The sequence below is a fragment of the Canis aureus genome, chromosome 5 (genome assembly GCF_053574225.1).
Source record: "Canis aureus isolate CA01 chromosome 5, VMU_Caureus_v.1.0, whole genome shotgun sequence".
Lineage (NCBI taxonomy): Eukaryota > Metazoa > Chordata > Mammalia > Carnivora > Canidae > Canis > Canis aureus.
The window spans coordinates 74547821-74570317 of record NC_135615.1 but is presented as its reverse complement, the minus strand read 5'-3'; the positions used below and the strand labels follow the sequence as shown (position 1 = coordinate 74570317).

The window sequence follows — 22497 nt, the reverse complement described above, 5'->3', positions numbered from 1 at the left end:
CCAGTCTTCTTATTTGCTTGAAGCCCACTGCCTTGGCACATTAATTCTGTGAACTTATAGTCTTCAGAGTAGAGCTTAAAAGTTGGAAATAATGTAGAAATGTATACCTTCTGCAGCTGGTCTAATCAGAGAGTTGTCTCCCAAAACTAGGCAAGAGTTAAAAGAAGCATAAATCCAGTGTGAAGGAAAAATGAAAAGTTATAATTGGATATAAACAAGGGGGAAGTGAAAGGCAAAATACAAAATAGAGGATTTCAGTGTGTACCCACTTGAGAGAGCTCACTGTGCTAGAGTGAAACCTGAGAGTTACTAAGAATAACTTCACATATCCAGGCAGTCAGGTCTGGTGTGTGGGAGAGAGAATAGAATCCTGATTCAGATGCTATACTCCCTGCCCTGGATACAGAGCAGCACTGTCCACTTTGCCTATTCTTTGGATAGTTTAGATTCATTGCTTACCTTCACTGGGAAGCTTTTGGAGGCCACAGAGGATTTTGGCAGCCCTTGGAAAGGATATTTTTATTGGATTGGATTATGGCTTGAGAGTTGACCAACTCCCAGAAGAATAGGACCTAATTCATTTCCCTTAAGTAAGTGGTTTTTGTTTTTTTTTGTTTGTTTGTTTTTTGTTTTTGTTTTTTTAAGTTCATTTTTCAGCTTTGTTTTTGACTGGTAAGATTTTTTATTCAAATAAAAAGGACAGAGTTTAAGTTGAAAGTAAAGCTGATGTTGCCTTTTGTTGTTTTACCTTGTGAATGGCATTTGAGATTCTAGAATACACACTTCTCAGGTAGGCTGCCTGTCTTTCTGCCTAGTACTTGTGATGATAGTGTCTATATCCTGCCTGGTCTCAGGACAGGCAGAGAACACCGGGCATAGCAGCCAGACTCAAAGCATGCTGCTTTAGTTTTGACTTACAGAAGACTATTTTCTTTGCAGATTTTTGTAGCTCGAGTAGCAGCCCTTCTTTCCAGCCCATCAAAAGCCACATAACCATTCCAACAGCCCACGTGATACCTTCTACTTTGGGGACCTCTCCTGCCAAGCCAAATTCTCTACCTGCTGGACTCTCTTCCTCCAAACTCCCTTTGTCAGGGCTGGCTGAAAATGTGGGGATGACAAGAAATGGAGACCTTGGTGCAATGAAACGTTCTCCAGGCCTGTCTAGAGATTTCACATACCTTTGTGGTGCTACTGGAGAAAATGGAATTGAGCAGTCCTGGTTTCCAGCAGTGGGCCATGAAAGAGAAGAAGAAATGAGGAAGTTTGATATTCCTGGTATGGAGTCTACTCTTAATCAGTCGGCAATGATGGAGACACTATATTCAGATCCCCACTACCAAGTCCACTTTCATAACCCAAGAACTGACACAAACAAGGAGTTATACAAAGTGTTGCCTGAGACCAAGAAGGCACCGGGCAGTGGGGTGGTATGTGAGCGGAATGGACCTCACCCTAATAGCAGTGGAGTGCTCCCTTTGGGACTCCAGCCTGCTCCTGGCTTCTCCAAGCCTCTACCCTCTCAGGTATGGCAGCCAAACCCTGACCCTTGGCACCCCCGTGAGCGATCTTGTGAGCTCAGCACTTGTCGGCAGCAGCTGGAGTTGATCCGTTTACAGATGGAACAAATGCAGGTAGAGGCCCTTCTTTCTTTGGATTTTTGTGGGTTCTTTGCAGATCTTAGAACTATAGATTTTTACACTGACTTAAAGAAAAAAGAACTATATAGATTTTGTCCTATAAATTTTGACTCAAAAATTTTTTTGTAAGAAAGATGGAAGATGGGGCAGCCCGAGAGGCTTGGTGATTTAGTGCCGCCTTCAGCCCAGGGCCTGATCCTGGGGTCCTAGGTTCGAGTCCCGCATCGGGCTCCCTGCATGTAGTCTGCTTCTCCCTCTGCCTGTGTCTCTGCCTCTCTTTCTCTCTTTGTCTCTCATGAATAAATAGATTTAAAAAATTTTTAAAAAGAAAGATGGAAGATGTTTCTTAAAGGGAAATGAGGGCAGCCCGGGTGGCTTAGCGGTTTGGCGCTGCCTTCAGCCTGGGGTGTGATCCTGGAGACCCAGGATCGAGTCCCACGTCGGGCTCCCTGCATGTAGCCTGCTTCTCCCTCTGCCTCTCTCTCTCATTCTCTCTCTCTCTGTGTGTCTCTCATGAATAAATAAATAAAAAATAAATAAAAGGGAAATGAAGGCTTGTGAATGCCATTGAATATGTTGGTGGTCTAATTCAATAGTAGGTAGATCCTCCAGAGTAGAGGGTTACAACGGAAGACCCCAAAAGGTGTGTCATTAACACTGTGTACTTATATACCAGTCACTAGGCTACGTACTTTTGCTTACAGCATCTTATTTAATCCTTTACCTTTGATGAGGTAAATACAGAAATCTACCAGTTTCTTTCTTTCTTTTTTTTTTTTTTTTAAGATTTTATTCATGAGAGACAGAGGCAGAGACACAGACAGAGGGAGAAGTAGGCTCCCTGCAGGGATCCTGATGTGGGGCTTGATCCCAGGACCCTGGGATCATGCCCTGTGTCAAAGGCAGACGCTCAACCGCTGAGCAGAGCCACCCAGGCGTCCCAGTTTACCAGTTTCTTAGAATAAATAATCTGTCTAGGGTTACAAAGCTGGTAAGCAGCAGAACTAGGGTTTAAAACCACCTCTGAACCCCTATATTTCTTCCATATACCAATTTTGTCTTAAAAAAAAGGCCTTGTGCTGCTTAAGAAAGGGAAGGAAAGAAGCAGGACATAGTCTCCTTTCCTGGTTGGTGAGGACATCTTAGCTCCTGGTTTGTCTCTCTTGCCAGATAATGCAAGATAAGTGACCTTTTCTTAGAAACTGGAGCCTTTATAAGCAGGGAGTGTCCATTTGGCAGAAGTCTCCCTGGCAGGTTCTTTCCAGTCATGCATCAGAGCTAAAATTATTCATAAACACTGGGCCTCTTCAGGCTGAGCCAAAGTGAGCCTTGACTAGAGACCCAAGTGGATACTGCTCAGGTGTTTTCAGGTGTCTGTAGTTAAGATCAAGCTCCTCTGGGCTTTCTTGTCTTCCAGCTTCAGAATGGAGCCATCTGCCACCATCCTGCTGCTTTTGCTCCATCACTGCCCACATTAGAACCAGCACAGTGGATCAGCATCTTAAACAGTAATGAACACCTTTTGAAGGAAAAGGAGCTCCTCATTGACAAGTAAGAGGTCAAGGGGTGCCCTAGGATCAGCCTTTGCTCTCCCAGCCTTCACTGAGGGCACCTAATGAGGTCTCCCAAAGGATAGCGTATCCCTCTCTGTTTGGGTCCACCCCTTGCCTCATGGTAGAGCTAGGTTGATAAGCAACCTACTCTTGTATCTGACTAATGTGATAGGCCAATTGTGTATCCCCTGCAGGGGCTCTGGGAGTCCCTAAAGCGGGCAGCCAGTTCTTTGTAATTGATCTTTCCTTATTTCCCCCAAGTCAGCTTTCTTATTTGCTCTTCCTCTTTTAGCAGAACAGTACTGCCCAGACACAAGGCCTTGCTTTACATAGTATGAATTGTACCCACCTAAGGAAGGTGGGGGTTCATGTTGTAAGTGAGTTAGTGTCAGGACCCTGGACCTCATTCTACTGGCTTTTGCAGGCAGAGAAAGCACATCTCTCAGCTGGAGCAGAAAGTACGAGAAAGTGAACTGCAAGTCCACAGTGCCCTTTTGGGCCGCCCTGCCCCCTTTGGGGATGTCTGCTTGCTGAGGCTGCAGGTAAGCATTGGCAGCCAGAATGGCATTCTGGTTATCATAACTCTGTGTCTTCCCTTGCTTAGTACTAGTAGGTATCCAAGACATAGAAAAGGGATCGAGTGATATAAGGTATCCTTGCCTTCAAAGTGTAGGCATCCTAATTATAAAGCATCCCTTGTTCCGCCTCTCTGGAGGCAGAAAAGGCTCGAGGGTAGAATCAGGTATGCCTTGGTGTCAGGACATACTGGGAAAAAACTAAGGCAGGGCAAGGTACGTAGTAAGGTTCTAGAGTTGGGAAATGTTCTGATAAATAATATACGAGCCTTAGCCAAATGGAGGGAGAAGCAGAGGTAATGGGATTTTTTTTTAAGATTTTATTTATTTATTCGTGAGAGAGACAGAGAGGGGCAGAGACACAGGCAGAGGGAGAAGCAGGCTCCATGCAGGGAGCCCGATGTGGGGCTTGATCCTGGGGCCCCAGGATCACGCCTTGGGCTGAAGACGGCGCTAAACCGCTGAGCCACCCAGGTTGCCCCAGTAATGGGATTTAGAGCCATTCTCATTTTTATTTTTCCATGTCTAGGAGCAACTAAAGGAAGCCATGTTTTCCCTGAGGGTAATGCCTCCTTTAAAAAAAAGCCTGCTTTGTTAACTTCTGCAATATGGGCTTTTGAGTGATGGGTATTAGATTATAGTACTGGCTTTGCCACCTAGTGGGCCTGTTAAAATACTGTTCTATCTTACAGAATTAGAATGTTAGAGTGAGAAGGGGTCCTTACATAAAATCTAGCTCAGTCCTCTAATATTCTAATGAAAAGATTGGGGCCCAAGAAAGAGGAAGAACTTTTGCCTAAGATCATATAGAGAATGAGTAGAGGAGAAAATTTGAGTGTGCATTGGAATCACCTGGAGGGTTTGTTAAAACACAGACTATTGAGCTCCATCCCCAGAGTTTCTGATTCAGGGACCTAGAAGTTGGCTCAAGAATTTTTATTTCTGGGCAGCCCCTGTGGCAGAGCGGTTTAGCGCCGCCTGCAGCCCAGGGCGTGATCCTGGAGACCGTGGATCGAGTCCCACATCAGGCTCTCTGCATGGAGCCTGCTTCTCCCTCTGCCTGTGTCTCTGCCTCTCTCTCTGTGTGTGTCTCTATGAATAAATAAATAAAATCTTTAAAAAAAAAGAATTTTTATTTTATAAATTATTATTTATTTTTATTTATTTTATTTTTATTTATAAATTTTTATTTATTTTATCACCCGGACAAATCCCCGGGTGATGCAGAAGATGTTAGTCCTAGGACCCCACTGTGAAAAGCACTGCTTGAAGAAATTCTTAGAGAAAGCTGATATTTGACCATAAAGTATACGGAGGATAAGTAAAGTATATGGGGCTGTAAGGGTGAGGCACATTTATGTATCGAGAATCTTTATGCAGGAATTGCAGCGAGAGAACACTTTCTTACGTGCACAATTTGCACAGAAGACAGAAGCCCTGAGCAAAGAAAAGATCGAGCTTGAAAAGAAACTCTCTGCTTCAGAAGTCGAAATCCAGCTCATCAGAGAATCACTCAAAGTGGCGTTGCAGAAGCACTCAGAGGAGGGAAAGAAACAGGAAGAAAGGGTGAGCTAAGGAGTTGGTAGCTTTCTAACTCACAAAGGAGTTGGCAGTCAGCCTTTTCCTGCCAAACCCTAAGTTGTTTCTGGCCCCCATTCTTGGAACTAGGAGGAGCCAATTGCGTGAGATCCTACATTGACTTTTCATGCAGGACTGGGCTGCTAGAAATGGCACCCTTCCTTTTCACTTCATCTCCACAAAAGTGCCACAGACAAAGTCCCTCACTGCCCCAGGTTGTGATATGCCTCCCAACTGACTTGGGTTGAAAACCAGCTTGAGCAGTCATACCAGATGGTACTGTTGCAAGATGATTAAACATCTGTGGTAAATTTACATCATTCAGCCTGGATTTTCCTTATTCTACCTAAAAAGTAGAAAAGAATTCCATGTGTGCACCCAGTTTGGAAATTTGTACATTTTTGCTAGTACTCTTAGAATTGCCTTAGGGTAAGATTGGTCATCATAGAAGGAGCTGATTCAAAATCTTTTCTTTATGTTCACAACTTGCTCTAATGCAGATGTTCTTGGGGGACCAGTGTAGTAATGTTTAGTTCTGGACCACTTGCATCAAGATCAACCAGAGCAGTGCTTCTTAAACTTTAATGTGCTTAAGAATCACTGGGTCATCTTGTTTAGAATGCAGATCCAGGGGAGCCTAACTGGCTTAGTCAGTAGAGTGTGTGGTTCTTGATCTCGGAGTTGTTTGACCCCCATGTTGTATGTAGAATGTACTTAAATAAAATCTTTTTTTTTTTTTTTAATGTAGATCCAGATTTAGTACTTCTGGGGTGAGATGTGCCTGAGATCCTGCATTTTTAACACATGTGATGTTGATGTCGCTAGTATAACAAGGACTTAGAAGCTTGTTAAAAATGAAACTTTAAAAAAAAAAAAAAAATGAAACTTTTAGGGCAGCCTAGATGACTCAGCGGTTTAGTGCCGCCTTCAGCCCAGGGTATGATCTTGGAGACCCAGGATCAAGTCCCATGTCGGGCTCCCTGCATGGAACCTGTTTCTCCCTCTGCCTATGTCTCTGCCTCTCTCTCTCTGTCTCTATCTGTGTCTCTCACGAATAAATAAATAAAATCTTAAAAAAAAAAAAATTTAGGGCTCCTAGGTGGCTCAGGTAGTGATTCTGGGGTCCTGAATTGAGCCCCATATCAGGCAGGCTCCATGCAGGTAGCCTGCTTCTCCCTCTCTCTGTGTCTCTCATGAATAAATAAATCTTAAAAAAAAAAACAAAAAACTTTTAGTCAAAAGTACATATATCTAAGTTAAATCATCAAATACCAGTATATTTATAATAAAATTAGTAGCTCTGTACCCAGCCCCTTTCCACAAAGATTTCCATCCTTAACTCTTTTTCTCTTGACATACCTTTGTATTTCTGAGTAGTATTCTTGAGGTTTTTGCTGTTTTTGTTTCATGAGTGCAATATCTTCTTTCTCTGATGATATTGATTGTATCTTTTGGGATATCTCCATCTGCTTATAGTATTATTTCTTTTTTTTTTTTTTTTCCCAGAACCTTTTGTTCTTGTGTATTTCATGTCAGAGGCTTGGTGATCCTTGAATGAATGGGCACTCATGTTTAAGAATGAAATATTTAGGGGATCCCTGGGTGGCTCAGCGGTTTAGCGCCTGCCTTTGACCCAGGGTGCGATCCTAGAGTCCCTGGATCGAGTCCCAAATCAGGTTCCTGGCATGGAGCCTGCTTCTTCCTCCTCCTGTGTCTCTGCCTCTCTCTCTCTCTCTCTGTCTATCATAAATAAATAAATAAATAAATAAATAAATAAATAAAGCTTTAAAAAAAAAGAATGAAATATTTAAAAGCTGGATAGAAGCTCTGGGTTCATAATTGTCTGGTGGACTACATTATAGGATAATCAGATTTAGACTTCCTTCTCACCTAGGAACCCTCAAATATTAGTATTTGAATGTCTGTCTTATCTTTTCTCTTCCAGAAAAGAATCTTCAGTCTGCTGCCTAGTTGGGAGGCTAAGGCCAGGAATGCTTTTTTGGCCTTTAGGCTCTCAATATTGAGAAAGAGGTTAGGTTTGGAGTGCCACAGTTCTGTACATATATTTTTACTTATACTTACTTTCAACCCAGTCACGTTCTCTCTGCTATGACTTATATACCTGAGTCCAGAATCTCCCCTATCTGATTTCTCCAGCAAATAAATCTCCAGTCTCCGGTTGGGGAAACCTAGGATGAAAATGGTATCCAGCTAACCTGTATGTAGACCTCCAGTGAGTACCCTGTTCTCAGATCTATGGCTGATGCCTGGCTCAGAGATACTTGGAGCTTTGAGTACAGAGGTGTGAAGGGCACATTGTTTTCCATGTAGTCTGTAACTCCCACTGCAGGTTATAACTCTTCCTCTAAGTAATTTATCTCCTGTCTACTTTGATCTTCTATAAACACATAGAAATCTCTCATACACTTTTGTTTCCTCCTTTATTAACTTTTAAAAATTAATACTTTATTTCCTTCCTGTCATTTTAGAAATGTTTTGAAAAGTAGAAGAGATAAATGTCTGTGGGTAATTCACCATTTATTCAAAGATTTCCCCAACAGGAGACTGGAGATTTATTCTCCGGAAAAATCAGATGAGAGAGATTCCAGACTCAAGGATATCAGCATTTTCAGTAAGCTTCCCAGTTGAGTCTGATGCATATTAAAATGTGAGAATCATTGGTTTAGAGCTTTGAAGGGTACAGATTATACCTGGGGTAAAGCCTTTGGCTGATTTTTCAGGTATCCACTCAGTACTTTCTTATCTTCGGATTAAATTAGGTTAGGTTTCCTTTTTAAATTAGGTGTTTCCTTTTGACATCAGTAGATTTGCCTTTTTCTCTGCTTTCTTTTGCTTCTTCAGCATCCTTTTTTCACAAGCCAAAGGAAAAAAACGTAATAATGAAGAAAAGGTCTCTATTTCGGCAAATCTTGGTTGGTGCCCACTCTATGCCAAGCATTGTGCTATGTATTGTGACTATGATAATGAGCAAAATGGATATAGCTCCTCTCAAAAAGTTGAGAGTATCATTAACCCTTCCACTTGGTTGCTTAGCTTTATTTTATTTGTTTGTTTATTCATTCATTCAAAGAGAGAGGCAGAGACAGGCAGAGGGAGAAGCAGGCTCCATGCAGGGAGCCCAACGGACTCAATCCCAGGTCTCCAGGATCACACCCTGGGCTGTAGGCGGCGCTAAACTGCTGTGCCACCAGGGCTGCCCGGTTGCTTAGCTTTAAATCATGAGTGGTGTTTAAGGAAGAATGCATTACCTGTCTCACCAGGACAGATCAGACCACTATGAATAACAAAGATGCTTCCATTATTTGGGAAATTCTAAGAGTTTAGAAATTTTCTCCTGGAAGCCCAAGACAAAAATCAGACAAATTTTTTATTACAGGCATACCTTGTTGGGTTTTTGTTTGTTTGTTTTTAAAGATTTTATTTATTTATTCATGAGAGACACAGAGGCAGAGACATAGGCAGAGGGAGAAGCAGGCTCCCTGTGGGGAGGCCAGTACAGGACAGGACTCAATCCTAGGACCCTGGGATCACGACCTGAGCCAAAGGCAGATGCTCAACCACTGAGTCACCCAGGTGCCCCATGGCATACCTTGTTTTATTGTGCTTCACTTTATTGTGTTTCCCAAGTACTCTATTTTTTACAGATAGAAGGTTTGTAGCAACTGCCTCAAACAAGTCTGTTGGTGCCATTTTTCCAACAGCATTTGCTCACTTCATTTCTCTGTGTCATATTTTGGTAATTCTTGAAATATTTCAAACTTTTTCATTATTATGTCTGTTACAGTGCTGTGATCAGTGATTAAGACTTACTGAAAGCTCAGATGATGATTAGTATATTTTAGCAATAAAGGTTTTTTTTTTTTTTTTTTTTTCAGATTTGTTTATTTTAGAGAGAGAAAATGTTGGGGAGAGGAGCAGATAGGGAGAGAGGATCTAAGCAGACTCCATGTTGAGCATGGAGCCCAATGCAGAGCTCAGTCTCATGACCCTGAGATCATGACCTGAGCTGAAGCCAAGAATTGGACACTTAACCAACTGCCAGCCAGGCATCCCAGCAATAAAATATTTTTAAATTAAGACATGTACATTTTTTTTAGATATAATACTATTGTACACTTTATAGACTACAATATTGTGTAAACATGACTTTTACATGCACTGGAAACCAAAAAATTCATTTGACTTGCTTTATTGTGATACTCGCTTTATTGTAGTGGTCTGGAACCAAACCTGCAATGTCACCCAGGTATGCCTGTATATTAGAACTGCTACCAGTTTTTAAAAACTGCCCAGGGAGCCCTTCTTCCCTACCCTTGATTGGAAAATTCAGATGTGTTTACTCTGCAGTTTAAGCCTTAATCTTAAATGGCAAAATTTGATCAGCTCCCTGCCTTCATTGCAGTAAAACAACATTTACAGACCTAGGGGCAGAGACAGTGGTCACTTCTGAAAAAAATATGTTTGGGTCCTAGAGGAGTCCATGGAGACAGATTCTTGACACTTCTTTCCCAGGTAAAGGGTCGTGATAAACATATCAATAATTTGAAAAAGAAATGTCAGAAAGAATCAGAGCAGAACCGGGAGAAGCAGCAGCGTATTGAGACCTTGGAGCGCTACCTGGCTGACCTGCCCACCCTGGAAGACCATCAGAAGCAGAGCCAGCAGGTAGCAGCAATTTCTGGGTATATGTGGGGCAAACAGGGAGTGGGCAAGCAGGGGCACTTTCTCATCCTCTGCTGTATGCAGTTATCCTGTGGTTCCTGAAAGGAAAATCCCAAAGGAGTAATATCCAGACTCCTATCTGTCAAATTTGCACTGGGACTGCAAAGGTTTTGAGACCCGGATATTCTTCCTTGACCTAAGTGTGGGATCCTGTCTCTCAGCTTAGGGATTCTGAGTTGAAGAGTACAGAGCTGCAGGAGAGAGTGACCGAGCTGGAGAGTTTGCTGGAGGAGACCCAGGCAGCCTGCAGAGAGAAGGAGGTTCAATTGGAAAGCCTGAAACAGAAAGGAACAGAATTCTCCGCTAGACATAGGTAAATACCCCAGTGTGGTTGAGGAAAGGAGTGGAGAGCTAAGTCTACTCCACTCACTACCTGTGTGACTTTGGGCAAGTCCTTTCTTTTCTTTTCATTATTATTATGTCTGTTAGAGTGATCTGTGATCAGTGATTAAGACGTACTGAAAGCTCAGATGATGATTAGTATATTTTAGCAATAAAGTAAGGAAGAGGTCTTTGAGATGGAGAGTGAAGGATATAGTGGTGTAGTGGGGGCTTGTTATTGTATCCTTCGGAAGGTGCAGCCCAGTGCCTAGCATAATAATACTGGATAATAATCCCGGAGTATGTAGGTGTTAGATGAAGGGAACCACTTTATAAACTGGGAAATTAGTTATCTGTATATTTGCAAAAGCAGATCCTGGTATTAAGGATGGAGAGGAAAGAGATTATCTACATTTTGAACCTTGTAAGCTAAAGGCTACCAGGAACATCTGTTTCTCTTCAGCCCTAGGGATTGTTCTCGATTGTCACAACAGGATCTAAGAACAAAACAAGATGCCATAATGTACTCTCAGGGTGTCTTGAGAGCCTCTTCCATATTAATTGCAGTTTTGAAAATGTGATGGCTGTTTCAGGAGCCTCTTGAACCAAATCCAGTTTCTAATGGGATGGATTGGATTTCTCATCCCATATCCAACCACAGTGACCCTGTTGTTTATCTCAGCAGATGAACCATGATGAAAGTGATTGTGGGGATCCATGGGAGGAGACCATTGGTTGGAGTCAGAAGAGAGGTTGGGGTCAAAGTTGACTCTGCTCCAGACTATGTGTGCCAAGAAAAAAGATTTTTTTTTTTTTTATTTCCCAGAATTTCTGCAGTATACATGTATGACTTTTATAATCTAAGTACATGAGGTGAATATTTATTTTTGAATATCAAAACAAATATAAAAGAGGTTTGGGCAGGTGGAAAATTGGTGGCACATTAGATAGATGCTGGCCTCTAGGGAAGGGAACTAACATACACTAGGCAGCTTGTGTGTGGCACACCCTCTGTTACAACAGAACTAACATTATCCCCAGCTGTGGCTTGGAACGGCCTGAGTGTGTCTTGCCCCAAAATATACAGTAAATAATAGAATAAGGAGTCAAAGCCACATCTGTCTGACTTCAAAATTCTTGAAGAGGCCACTGTTTTTCAGCCTACAAGATAAGCAGTGTGTGGAGGAGGCCAGTGGAGAAGGTCCAACCCAACAGGGAGAAGGTCCAAAAGCGGAAATGGAGTCCTGGCAGAAAGAATGTGATTCACTCCAAAAGGTGACTGAGAGTATCCAGGCTGTAATAGAGGGCAGGCTGAGAGGAAAGAGAAGATTCTGTACTGGGAAGGAACCATGAATTTCTGGCCCCAGGCCACCTAAGATGTGTTACCCAGAGCTTTCCTCCCTTTTCTGAGAAGCCACTCCTGCATTATATAAAGTTTGCGTTTTAGATATTTATCTTTATGACAGACAAGCAGAGTTTGGGGAGGATATACTTCTGAACAACTAGAATACTAGATACTCCAAAATGGTACACTGAAGGTTGGTGCCCTTCATTCATGGCTTAGGCCCCATACAGAACCTCTTGCATTGGGCAGAGATTTGACCAGTGAGGTGGCGTATTTCAGCAGAGAAGAGAGTCTCCATCCCTGTTGGTGAGACTAATGACAGATCAGCAAAAAAGAAGACCTGGAAATGGTTTAGAGAATATCTGAGGTCTCAAAGGACAAGAAACTGGGCCTGTTCAGGTTCTTTCCCTAGACCGTCAGTGTGACCAAAACTATAAATAATAGCATCCATCACAGCCCTGGATAGGGCAGACTGCATTAAACTGAATTTTTAGTTATGCCCTTTACTAAAGAACCAGAATGTACACTGGTTATATATAAAGTTTATTCCACTGGCCCACACTTAATCAGGATGGGTTCCCCTCTTCCCCCAAGTAGTGGTCATAGGTCCACACTGCATTCCTCTTTAAACCTCTTTGTGAGTAAAGTACAGAATTGTGAAGCTATTTAACTAGGATAGGGAGTCTGGTTTATATTTCTGTAAGTAGAGCTAAATTGTCTTCATTCTGGTTTCACTACTGATTGGCTATAACCAATGGGGCTAATAGCCAGACCACAGATCCTCCTGTAGTTACTTGCCCTCTGACCTCACTGCCAGCCTGTTTTTATAACCTTCCTTGGTAACTTTGCTTTCAGATTGTGCAGAAGCAACAGCAGAAGATGGATCAGCTGCATTTACAAGTACAGGTGAGCTGGTGTCCTTGTGACATGTTGGGCAGGACTTGATGGAATCTCTGGAATTCAACTCTTTATTCTGTATCATGCAGTTTGCTAGTGTTAGGAGTATAGCAAGAATGAGACCCAATCAGTGCTTTTAGCCTACAGTCTTTTTGGGAAGGAGTGTCAGCACAGTATTGTGAGAGCGATATCCATGTTACTTTGGGGGAACAGAGTCAGAGCAGGGGAGGCTAAGGAAGGGTTTCTGGAAATCATGAGCCTGGAAGGAGGAAGAAGAGTTAGGCAAAGAAGAGCTGGATAGTTTGGTTTTGGAATTCCAGATAGAAGGAATAGCACTGGTAGGAACATGGAGGCATGAAACAGCAGAGTTTCCACATAAAGCTGCAAGCAATTTGGTATTGTTTAAGTAAGGTGGTGACTAGAAACTGGGCTATGGAAGTGCTTCATCCAATTAAGTTTGCTTTTATTCTTTCAATAGGTGATGGGAATCTACTATAAAGACTTATTTATTTCAGAGAGAGAAAGAGCACGCACATGCAAGCAAGGGGAGGGGCAGAGGGAGAGAAAGAATCTGAAGCCGACTCCTCGCTGAGTGTGGAGACCTATTTGGGGCTCAGTCCCAGGACCCTGAGATCATGACCTGAGCTGAAATCAAGAGTCAGATGCTTAACTGACAGAGTGACTCAGGCACCCCATGGGAATCTACTATAGAATTTAATTTGGGTGTTATGTAGTTAGGTTTGCAATTTTGGCTTGAGCGTGGAAAGAAGATTGGCACTTGGAGAAGGGCGAGGCTGGAGGCTGGTGGAGTATTGCAGAAATTCTGGTGAGAGATGATGAAGGAACCTGGCATGAGGCAGCATAGCAAGATGTGAGGGAACAGATTTAAGTAAATTTTAGGAGGTAAAATTGAGAAGAATCAGTGATTGACAAGATGTAGGGGGTTAAAGAATAAGGAAAAATTAAAGACGACTCCTGGTGTCTATTTTGGGCTAGAGTAGAGGGGTGTCCTTAATGGGTTCTCCAAGAAATCCTAGGCAAAGCAGGTTCACTCAGGTTCTCCTTGGACTCCAAAAGAGATTTTCACGTCAGAACAAGTGAAAGGCACTCATTCTGAGAAGAGCTCAAAGCTGCTATTCTGCCTTTGCCATCATGTGGGTCAGGCTATGCTGTCTGGTTCCCCTATTTCAAGTCCTGTTAGGATAGTCAAACCTAGTGAGTGTTTATACCCATTTAAATCCCAGATTCTTAGTACAGTTTTTAATAGATCTCAGATACACTCCCTGAGACCCTCAGGTTCCACAAAAGTTGAAAAAGCTCAACATTTAAGTGGTACATTTACCCATGATGAAACTCCTTAGGCAAATTAAAGTATCAGGTGAATTTGCTGGAATATCAGGTAGATTCTAAATGATCGCCTTGGATATTTCATGGTGATGAGATGTTCTCCTTTGGCAGTTAAATGTTTTTATTAATATAAAATGGGAAAATTCAGAAAATGTTTAAATACTTTAGTCAAATAAGTTTCAAACTTGGGATAGGGGATTGGAATTAATAGAATAAGAGGCAAAACAGCAAGTGTAAATACCTCCTTCTTCTTGACCATCCCTATACACACACTCTCTCTTTCTCTCTTTCTTCTTTCTTTCCTCCCTCCCTGCATCTGTCTCTCTTTCTTTCTCTCTCCCCCTCCCTTGCTCCGTCCTTCCTAACTAGATTAGGTACCTGTGGGAACACCCTCCTACCTTTTATCTCTGTCAGAAGCATTTACTATACAGTATTCTCAAGGGCTTTGGATATGAGCTTCTCAAAGACCGGTATTGTTTGGTATTCTCAGTATCCTCAGTGTGTGTCACAGTAAGTGCTCAATAAATACTGAGTTCAACTGAATGGACATTCCTTACCCTCAAGAAAGTTACAGTGTGGGGGGTTTACGTACACAGCCAACAAACGTACTCATGAACCATGACAGAGGTATAAGTAGCAGGGCAAGAGTACAATTAATAGGATCTGATTGGGTAGCCTGGGTGGCTGGGCAGTTGGGCATCTGCCTTCTGCCCAGGGTGTAATCCTGGAGTCCCGGGATTGAGTCCCGCATCAGGCTCCCTGCATGGAGCCTGCTTCTCCCTCTGCCTGTGTCTCTGCCTCCCTCTCTCTCTCTCTCTCTCTCTCTCTGTGTGTGTGTCTCATGAATAAATAAATAAATCTTTAGAAAAAATAGGATCTGATTTGCAGATTGAGGAAGGCTCAGGTGGGCCTTGAAGGTTTCCTAGGTGACAGGCAGAGCAGAAGAGTAGCTTGGGCAGAGGGGAAGGAGAGTGAGCAACTGCATTGGACCTAGAGCCTTTGGGAATGAAGGCTGTTCAGTCATTATGTGTGGCTGGAGTGGAGGCTGTGTGGAAAGTAAAAAGAAATATGGCTAGAAAAGTAGGTAAGGGCCAAACTGGCCTGGAATGCCCTGCTGAAAAGCTGGCCTCTAGTTGGTACATGGTCATTGACTTACAGGAGAGTTTCAAAGGGAGGTAGCAGGTCAGGGCTGTTCTAAGGTAATCTCTTAGCAGTGTGGGGGTGGGGTGGGGCTTTACTGTTTAGTGCAGGCCAGAGATGATATGGTCTGAACCAAATTTGTTACTCTACATGTGTAATCCTACCCCTCCTTGCCGTGGGATTCAGAACCTAGAGCAAGAAGTGGCTCAGGAAGAAGGAATAAGCCAGGCCCTAAAAGAGGAGGCCCAACGGAGGGAGACAGCTCTGCAGCAGCTGCGCACAGCCGTGAAAGAGGTGAGCAGCTGGGCCTCTCTAGCCTCCATAAACCTGAGTTCTCTGAGAAACCTCCCCATCCCTGCTCCCACAGGAGCCCTCATGTTTGAGAGGTCCCTGCTGAGCTTTTTTGGTGGAAGAATGAGAAGAGACATTGCATCATCCTATATATTAAAGATCCTAAGCCCATCTTAGAGTGGCCATAATTACCCAGGAATACCTTTTGGATGTGAGAAGTCCGTTTCTGTCCCTTTGTCTTCTGATAGCCACAGGTTTGTGGGGTTGGGGAGGAAGGGTCCAAGAAGACCTAGAGCTTGGTGGTCCTCATGGGTAAACAGAGCTGTCAGCAAGGGGTGAGCAAGTTCACTGACCTAGGAACCAGTCTCTCAGAGCTAGGATTGTACATGGCCCAGTGTGGGTGAAGGACTGGCACTAGAGGAAGAACTCTATTCAGTGTCTTTAAAACGGAATAGAGGTAGGGAGGGGAGAATGAGTTAAGCTGTTCAGGGAAGGAAACAGACATACATGAATGTCTGTTCTTCAGTGACAGTTCTTAAAACTTTTTGTAGAGAAGCCTGAGTCCACTGAGGTGAAGGTGTGAAAAGGCTGGCAGGACACATTCTACACTGTGTTCTCCAGGTTCCTAGTTTCTCCTGCCCTCCGCCCAGTGGCTGCTAGCTGTATTGTTGTATTTCTTGCCCTCTATTCCTCTGACACACACTGATCAGTCTGGCTGGTGGCCACTTTTGTCAGGGTGACAGGGAGAGATTGAAACCAGTGTCTCCTCAGATTTCACAGTTCACGTTAAGCCTTCTCTAATAGCCTGGTTAACAGAGTTGGCTGAGGGACTGGCTTCAGATAGAGTTCCGAGGGGCAGGAGTATCTTCTCTGGTTCCTTAACAGAAACCTAGAGGCTGATGACTCAGAGTCTGTTGGGGAGTGGTTTCCTCTCCAATGCTACGGGCCTGACCCACCTGCAGGAGAATTTAGGCCCAATACTGGGAGTGGGGGGGAGTGCTAGGCCTGTTGGTAGGGGTGAGGAGAGGAGGGATATCACCTGTGACTCATATATCCACACACATGTACAGATACTCTGCCCTTCCCTGGGCGTGGGTTAATGTGTTTGCCCATCTATCTACTCAGCTTTCAGTGCAGAACCAAGACCTGATTGAGAAGAATCTGACACTCCAGGAACACCTGCGCCAGGCCCAACCAGGGTCTCCATCTTCAGACACAGCCCAGCTGGCATTTGAGCTGCACCAGGAGTTGGCCAGTTGCCTTCAAGATCTGCAGGCTGTCTGTAGCATTGTGACCCAGAGGGCCCAGGGCCATGATCCCAATCTCTCCCTGCTCCTAGGCATTCACTGTGAGTCCTTAGGCTAGTCCGGTACCCAGGAGAGTGGCTTTCATTCTCCTGTCACCCCTGCCCAGCTTTCCCATCCTTATGGTAATATGTGAATAAGGCTTTGTAGGCTTGGTCACTGTTCCCTGGAAGTTCCTGTGTTTTGCAAAGTAGATGGTAAATCTTTTTTTGGAAACAGGCATCTTTATGGGTACCTGAATACAGGACAAACAGAAAATGGCCCTTAGGCAGCAAGTTTTCAGCCCACTATCCCCATCTACCTTTTTTTTTTTTTTTAAAGATTATATTTATTTACAGAGAGGCAGAGACATAGGCAGAGGGAGAAGCAGGCTCCATTCAGGAAGCCTGATGTGGGACTCAATCCCGGGATTCCAGGATCACGCCCTGGGCTGAAAGCAGATGCTCAACTGCTGAGCCAACCCCTGCCCCCAATATACCTTTCTAAAAGCATGCTATGTCCTGGGATGCCTGGGTAGCTCATTCGGTTAAGCATCTGACTCTTGATTTTGGCTCAGGTCTTGATCTCAGTCAGGGTCATGAGTTCAAGCTCTGCATTGTTTAAAACAAACAAAAAAAACCCAACGTGCCGTTTCTTAAGATCATGGGCCTCAAAGTACTATTTATCCACACTGCCCCGTCCACATGAAAGCGTCTCGTAACTGACTCACTAACATTCTCTTGAAATGCTCTCCTACTCAGCTGCGCAGCACCCGGGGACTCAGCTGGATTTGCAGAAGCCGGATGTGATCAAGAGGAAACTAGAAGAGGTTCAACAGCTGCGCCGTGACATCGAGGACTTAAGGACCACCATGTCAGACAGATATGCCCAGGATATGGGAGAAAACTGTGTCACACAGTGAGGAATGCTGGGGATGGCACAGGTTCTGTTCCCCCAGGGAAGATATGGTCTGCTGAGAGCCCAGTCTGGCCGGTCCTGCCCTGACAATCTCTCGCCTCCTGTCTGCTGCTATTCCCAGAGAGAAGGGGTGGAGGGGGTAAGAATCTGGATCTGGGGCCAAGGGCTGATTAAGGAACTGTGCCTGCCTTGCCCCACACTGGCTTTGCCTTGTTGGATTGCATTTGTCCTGTCATCCTGATTTACCCTTTGAGGGTGAGTTACTAATTAACTTTTGCAGGTTGACTGATAAGTCCTCACAGAGTGTTCCCAGCCCCAGGCTGATGTCAAGGGTAAACAGGCTGCTCAGTTCCCTTTTCCATCTTCTAGGATGGATCCACATTCATTCCCACTTCATAGCTTGGTCCTGCTGATGCCCAGAGTTCAGTAGAAGGGCCTTGAAAAGCTGAGTACCAGTCACAACGGCCATATGAGAATGCTCAGGCTAGTAAGCCAACCTGGGATCTGAGCTGACTTTCTGGGTATTCTTAGGCCTGGTCTCACTGCTGCTTCCTCAGGGTGATTTATTAGCAAAGTACCCACTAGAATTGGCCTAAGGACTATGGCCAGGCCTCCTCCATCTGTGCTGTCATGTCATTTTACAGGATGCCCTACTCCAGCTGCATCTGTCCCTTGGGGTTCCCTGTCCCTTGGGGTCCTGGCCATGTGTTTAGCACAGCTCTCTTCTCTTTGGTTCTCCGGCCAGTCAGGTAGTCTCTTGTAAACTCTATGGTTCTGGGTTTGGGCAGGATTTTCCCCTAGAATACCACAGAATAACTGTCAAGTTCCCCACCTCATTCTGGGGCTAGGGTGGGTGACCAGCCCTGATTTGTGCCTCTCGTTTGGGGACAGGATCCTTTCCCTTTCTTGCTTTGGGGCTTCTTGAGAGTTCAGAGTACCCACTATAGTTTGGCTCTTAAGGTATAGCTTTCTGTATTTGCTGGGTTTTGTTTGGGGCCCCTGGACCCTGTGCTTTCTGGTTTCTCTTGCCTCATTTAGGGAGCATCTCACAACACAATTGTTTATATCTGGTGGTTGGACTAGCCACAGGCCGCCTCTAGATCTGGAACCAGGCCAAGCCAGGGCTTTGTAAGGGTAAGAGGAACACTGAGCAATTCAGGGGCCAGCTACTGTGAGTTTGTTGCTAAGCTTTGAGCTGTCAGAGAAACATCTTGAACCTCAATCTTGGGTCTGAATGAGACTCTTTAAGTGTTTTTACAATTTTGTGTCTTATTTATGGAATGATGTATCCCTTCCATTCAGAGCAGCCCCACCCAGCCATCCTCTCAGCCTCTGGGCTCGTTCCTGCCTCCTAAAAGCAGAGCTGTCTGGTTGGTCTCCACCCTGTGTTGGGAGCCCAGCCACCATGCTCACGGGTATTTTTCCTCAAAGTTTATAAGCAGTTATTTATATGAATCCTTGTTATGTCAACTGGTTTGTATTGCCTATTTTGATTATAAAATAAAATATTTAACAAACTCCTCAGTTTTCCATCACCATCCCTTACTCCACCCTTCATTTTGGCTTGTTGGAGCCAAAGCCTGGGTGGTTAGCCAAGTTCCCCAGATGGCAGCAAGGAGGGACCTTTGGCAGGTCCAGCCTCTCTGTATTTCTATCACTTCCGCTCCTCTGTTCTCTTTGGGGACAAATAAGATCTCTTCCCACACCACTTTGTATTGGGTAAGGCTGCCCTGAGTCATTGAGCAAGTCTGTCATTGAAAAGCATTTCAGTAATCCTCTGAGAGGAAGTTGGCTGCTTCAAGGTTGCTGTGAGGAAGTGGCTGCAACCAGGCAGGGCACGTTTACCTCAGGGAGCTAGAGTTTGTCTTCCTGGGCTGCTATTGGACCTGGACCTGGGGGGAACTTGTGAGGGAAGTCCTGTCCAGCCTCAGACAGCCAAGCCTCCAAATTTGGTTTGGTTGTTAGACCTTGCTCTCTGAGCCTTGTAGGTTTTTTGGGGGGGAGCAGGAGTGGCAGTAGAATGCCATCTGGGGTTGAGGCTGAGCTAGGGCCACCCTAAGACTAGCTGTGGATCTTTTACAAGGCGGGGGGGTGCAGGTCCTCAGAAGTCCTGGCAAGCCTCTGCCTCCACCCTTTCTAGAGCTAGTAGCTGCTTACCTCGGCTTCCATCTGGTGCCTTGAGGGTGTGGCCTTGTCTCTGGCCACCAACTTACCTTGTCTAAACCTGCCTGAGTGGAGAGGAACTTTTAGGGAAGTCTCCCAGCAGGGGCTGACCCTGCTTTGGTGTGCCATGGGGTTAGCCATGTGTACGTGTCATCCCAGGGACCGTGGGAAGGGGTCCCTTGGACCGAGGTTCCCTAGCCAAGGAACTGTAGGTTTCAAAACAGCCCAAGCCTTCAAAGCTCCGAGCTGCCGAGCTACGCTGCACTATTGCGGCACCAGGGGTGGGTGGCTGGGTGCAGCAAACCTGGGGGTGCTGAGAGAAGGCCCCTGGCAAACCCTCACCCCTGCCTTCCCTGGCCTTTCTGGCCGTCCGGGCCCCCTCCCCGGCCTCACTCTGAGCCCTAGATCAGGGAAGGGCCGAAGGGGCGGCGGTGCGCGGCACCCCGGGGTCCTCGGCACGCCCGGCTGCTGAGGGGGGAGGGGAGGGGGGCCGCGGCGCGCGGGGCGGGGTCGCGCAGGCTCCGCCCCGGCCGCACGCCTGCCCGCGCCGCCCATTGGTCCCGAGAGCGGTGACTCGCGGGCTGAGCAGGAAGGAAACCGCTCCCGAGCGCGGCGGCGTCGTCTCCAGGCCGTGCAGCTGCCGCTACCGCCGTCCGTCCGCCTGTCGGCCCGCTCGTCCACCCGCAGCATGAGTGGCCTGCGCGTCTACAGCACGTCGGTCACCGGCTCCCGCGAGGTGAGTGCTCGCCCGGGGAGAGAGCTGGGGGAGAGCGGGCGGCGGTGGCCCGGCTACGGCCCGGCGCCCGAGACCCGCCCCCAGGGTGAGGGCGGGTGGGGGGGCGGCGAGGGGCTTGGCCTCTCGGGTCAGGTCCCGAGGTGGGCTCCGAGGCTCGGACCCCTCCGTGGGGCACTCTGGATCCTAGGCAGCCCCAACACGAGCTGCCCACGCCCATCCCGCCACTCACACACTCTCAGCACCCTCACTGCCACCCCGATCACGTCCTGATGGTGCCCTTCCTCTCCTCCACTTTTTTCCTGGGCCGGGGTGGCCCCTTACCAGCCCCCACGCAAGCCTGCCCTGCTTTCCCCTCGCAGATCTCCTGCTTCTCCCCACCCAGAACTTTATCCCACTTCCCTTTTTCATTCTGATTGCGTCCCTAAGGTGGTCCTGCTTTCATCGGGCACCACCGCAAGCCTGACTCATCCTCCTCACTCACTGGTGGCCAGAACCCCATCCCAGGGTGTGGAGGGGGACAAAAACTATTGCCCACAGCCCCTTTCTTTCTTCTCAGGGTCCCCCCATAAATCCTCCAGCCTACTCACTAATCCCTGCCCGCCCTCTACCCCCAGATCAAGTCCCAGCAGAGCGAGGTGACCCGCATCCTGGATGGGAAGCGCATCCAGTACCAGCTAGTGGACATCTCCCAGGACAACGCCCTGCGGGATGAGATGCGAGCCTTGGCGGGCAACCCCAAGGCCACCCCACCCCAGATTGTCAACGGGGACCAGTACTGTGGGGTATGGGCCCTGGGGGTTGGGAGCGGGGAAGTGTAGGACTTCTCCTGGGCCAGAAGTCAGAGACCTGAGCTAGAACACCAGCATACAGGTGACTGTCTCTCCCCTCCCCTCCCCTAGGACTATGAGCTCTTCGTGGAGGCTGTGGAACAAAACACACTGCAGGAGTTCCTGAAATTGGCCTGAGCCCACTGGGCTCCATCACCACATCCCCCAGCCACCGCCCGGCCATGAAGGACCTTATAACTCCCTGTTGTTCCTAGCCTTCTGACCTTGGAACCTCTCCCCTCAACCCAAGCCCCTTCTCCTCCTCTCTCCTCCATTCAAAGGCAACATTCCTTACCCACTAGTCTCAGAAATTGTCTTAAGCAACAGCCCAAGTGCTGGCTGTCCTCAGCCAGGCCCTGAGGCTGCCACCCTGCCTGGCACTGGCTGATGGGCACCTTTGTTGGTTCCATTAACCAGGGCTCTGCCAAAGGCCCCGCATTCCCCGTCCTGGGAACACCCTAGAGACAATTAAATGTCCCATTCCATTGACACCGTGTCTGTCTGATATGACCTGGGCCCTAGCTCTGAGCAAGGCTGGTAGATGGGATTGTGCTGAGGCTGTGCTGTGGGCAGGTTGGTTGAACGGCCTCCTGTGTGGCACCTCTGTGTGCATTTGTGCACATATGTGGGTGTATGTCTGGCATATGCATAACTGTGTAGGACCTGCGTTTCTGGAAACAGTGGGTGGGTCACCTCATGATTCACATGCATGTGATAGTGCCCAGACACGCCCAGTTTGGGGAGTATAGCACATCTGTATGCTTGTCAGTAATGTAACCATGCCATGTGGCCACCTGCCTGTGTTCCAGCTGACTGGCTAAGTGTGGGTGTGTCATGGAAGTGGGTTCACAGCTGCAGTTCTACCCCTTTCAAGACAGTGGCTTTGTGCAGTGTTGGGGAAGTGTCCCCATGTGCTTGTGGTTCTGTGCATATGTATGCACAGGGATCTGCTGGTGGCACACTTGCACATGAGGCTCTTTTATATCAGCTGAGGCTGAGCTGGAGCCTGCCTTCCTTCCACTGGATCTGCTTAGCCCATCTGGGGAGAAGAGGAAACTAGAGGACAAAGACCCAGCAGCCAGGCCCGCCAGCTGGGGCTCAAGTTACAGAGGGGGCAGGTCGGCACCGCCCCCTCCCAGG

General features: G+C 46.4%; 2 protein-coding genes across 5 annotated transcripts in view; both read left to right on the top strand.

The window, feature by feature from the left end:
* CEP85 (centrosomal protein 85) overlaps positions 1–19151 on the top strand; it is a 33720-nt gene extending 14569 nt beyond the window's left edge. For 2 of the 4 annotated variants that reach the window (XM_077899003.1, XM_077899004.1), the window contains exons 4-14: positions 940–1634; positions 3058–3191; positions 3618–3735; positions 5149–5334; positions 9880–10032; positions 10251–10402; positions 11571–11685; positions 12611–12661; positions 15326–15433; positions 16556–16778; positions 17475–19151. In XM_077899003.1, coding sequence (XP_077755129.1) covers positions 940–1634; positions 3058–3191; positions 3618–3735; positions 5149–5334; positions 9880–10032; positions 10251–10402; positions 11571–11685; positions 12611–12661; positions 15326–15433; positions 16556–16778; positions 17475–17635 — 2096 coding nt within the window. In that variant the 3' untranslated portion in view covers positions 17636–19151. Of the gene's footprint in view, positions 1–376; positions 591–939; positions 1635–3057; positions 3192–3617; positions 3736–5148; positions 5335–9879; positions 10033–10250; positions 10403–11570; positions 11686–12610; positions 12662–15325; positions 15434–16555; positions 16779–17474 lie in introns of those variants that run through there. The other 2 variants (XM_077899005.1, XM_077899006.1) reach the window with 2 other exon arrangements.
* A 1213-nt stretch (positions 19152–20364) lies between these two features.
* Positions 20365–21846, top strand: SH3BGRL3 (SH3 domain binding glutamate rich protein like 3). Its single transcript, XM_077899013.1, has 3 exons — positions 20365–20530; positions 21145–21312; positions 21430–21846. The coding sequence occupies exons 1-3, from the start codon at positions 20483–20485 to the stop codon at positions 21493–21495; spliced, it is 282 nt and encodes a 93-aa protein (XP_077755139.1). The 5' UTR covers positions 20365–20482; the 3' UTR covers positions 21496–21846.
* The last annotated feature ends 651 nt before the right edge of the window (positions 21847–22497 follow it).

Bases quoted from the DNA above. Each gene is read 5' to 3' on its own strand.
- SH3BGRL3 (XM_077899013.1), top strand. From the start codon at position 20,483: ATGAGTGGCCTGCGCGTCTACAGCACGTCGGTCACCGGCTCCCGCGAG. The intron at 20,531-21,144 runs GTGAGTGCTCGC...CTCTACCCCCAG, and splicing joins CGGTCACCGGCTCCCGCGAG to ATCAAGTCCCAGCAGAGCGA. The intron at 21,313-21,429 runs GTATGGGCCCTG...CCCCTCCCCTAG, and splicing joins ACGGGGACCAGTACTGTGGG to GACTATGAGCTCTTCGTGGA.